The following is a 1,140-nucleotide window of genomic DNA, read 5'->3' as shown; positions in this document are numbered from 1 at the left end:
ATCCGTCCGTATCGTGCCAGTGACAGCAGCGTGCCCGAGTCGAGTCCATTATGGAACGTTGACTGTTTCAGTTTATCCGCTCGACCGCAGGTCCGATGGCGGGAGAGGAGAAGGTGTGACTATCAGCCGGCAGCAGCGGTACCGAGGGACGACGACTGCAATAAGCGATTGACGAACGAAGATCAGCAACTGCAGCAGCCGCAGCAGACCGTGCAGGTGATCGCCGCGGGCCGGCAGGGCAATCACGGCAACAATAACCACACACGGGTGTTTGTCAAACGCGGTGGCGACGGCGACGATTTCTCCCACGACGAGTGCGATCAGACGCAGTGTTGATGATCGAATCGATCGGAATGATCGACACCGGGAATGATCGTACTGCGGGACCACATAGAAAATCTCTTTCTCTCTCCCTCTTTTTCTCTGTCCTTCTCTTTCGTCCAAAAACCGGCCTCTTCGCGAGATACTCGATAAACCGGGGTTGACGAAACTTATCGATTCGTGATTCGCAAATATGCCATTTGTTGGAAACGACAAACTATACGGAGAGATAACGATAACAATAAACGAAATCAGAAAATTTATTATTTACAAGGTAAATGTACCACTTATTGTTAGTCTTAGTGGACATAACATAATTATTGGACGAAAAAGCAAAAATTTTTTTATATTACTCTTTCGATAATATGTACGACACTAAATAAATTGATCCTATTAGAATTTTTATAAACAACGAATTGATTTAGAGTTGTACATATCATTAAATATAATATAATATATTATATTATATTATGCATATTATATTTTTAATATTTAAAATTTGTTGTTTCGTCCGATGATTTGGTCATGTTCATTAACTGTCCACGAATTAATATATTTACCTCAGGCATACAGATTTTATTTTCTACGTGTAATATAAACATTTGGAAAAATTTCTCTGTCATTATACGTACGATTCTATTTAACATTACAGAAAAAAAGAATGTAACAGAGTAATTTAAATTTGCATAAAATATTCGCATGAATTTTTTCATTTTTTTTAACGAAAAAGACACGACCGTATCGCTGCTCCGCTCCACTGCTCAATATTAAACTTGGAGCTTGGAAAAGATCAAAGATATTTTATAATACTCCTGGGAT

General features: G+C 39.2%; 1 protein-coding gene across 5 annotated transcripts in view; it reads left to right on the top strand.

The window, feature by feature from the left end:
- The window catches only part of LOC108754948 (calcitonin receptor-like), a 112,896-nt gene extending 112,171 nt beyond the window's left edge, over positions 1–725 (top strand). For 4 of the 5 annotated variants that reach the window (XM_018497623.1, XM_018497624.1, XM_018497625.1 and 1 more), the window contains one exon: positions 91–725. In XM_018497623.1, the coding sequence (XP_018353125.1) occupies positions 91–336 (246 nt within the window). In that variant the 3' untranslated portion in view covers positions 337–725. Of the gene's footprint in view, positions 1–71 lie in introns of all 5 variants that reach the window. The other variant, XM_018497626.1, reaches the window with a different exon arrangement.
- The last annotated feature ends 415 nt before the right edge of the window (positions 726–1,140 follow it).

The sequence above is a fragment of the Trachymyrmex septentrionalis genome, unplaced genomic scaffold, assembly GCF_001594115.1.
Source record: "Trachymyrmex septentrionalis isolate Tsep2-gDNA-1 unplaced genomic scaffold, Tsep1.0 scaffold83, whole genome shotgun sequence".
Taxonomy (NCBI): domain Eukaryota; kingdom Metazoa; phylum Arthropoda; class Insecta; order Hymenoptera; family Formicidae; genus Trachymyrmex; species Trachymyrmex septentrionalis.
Note: the sequence above shows the minus strand (reverse complement) of the source record. Positions and strands in the feature narration are given on the sequence as shown.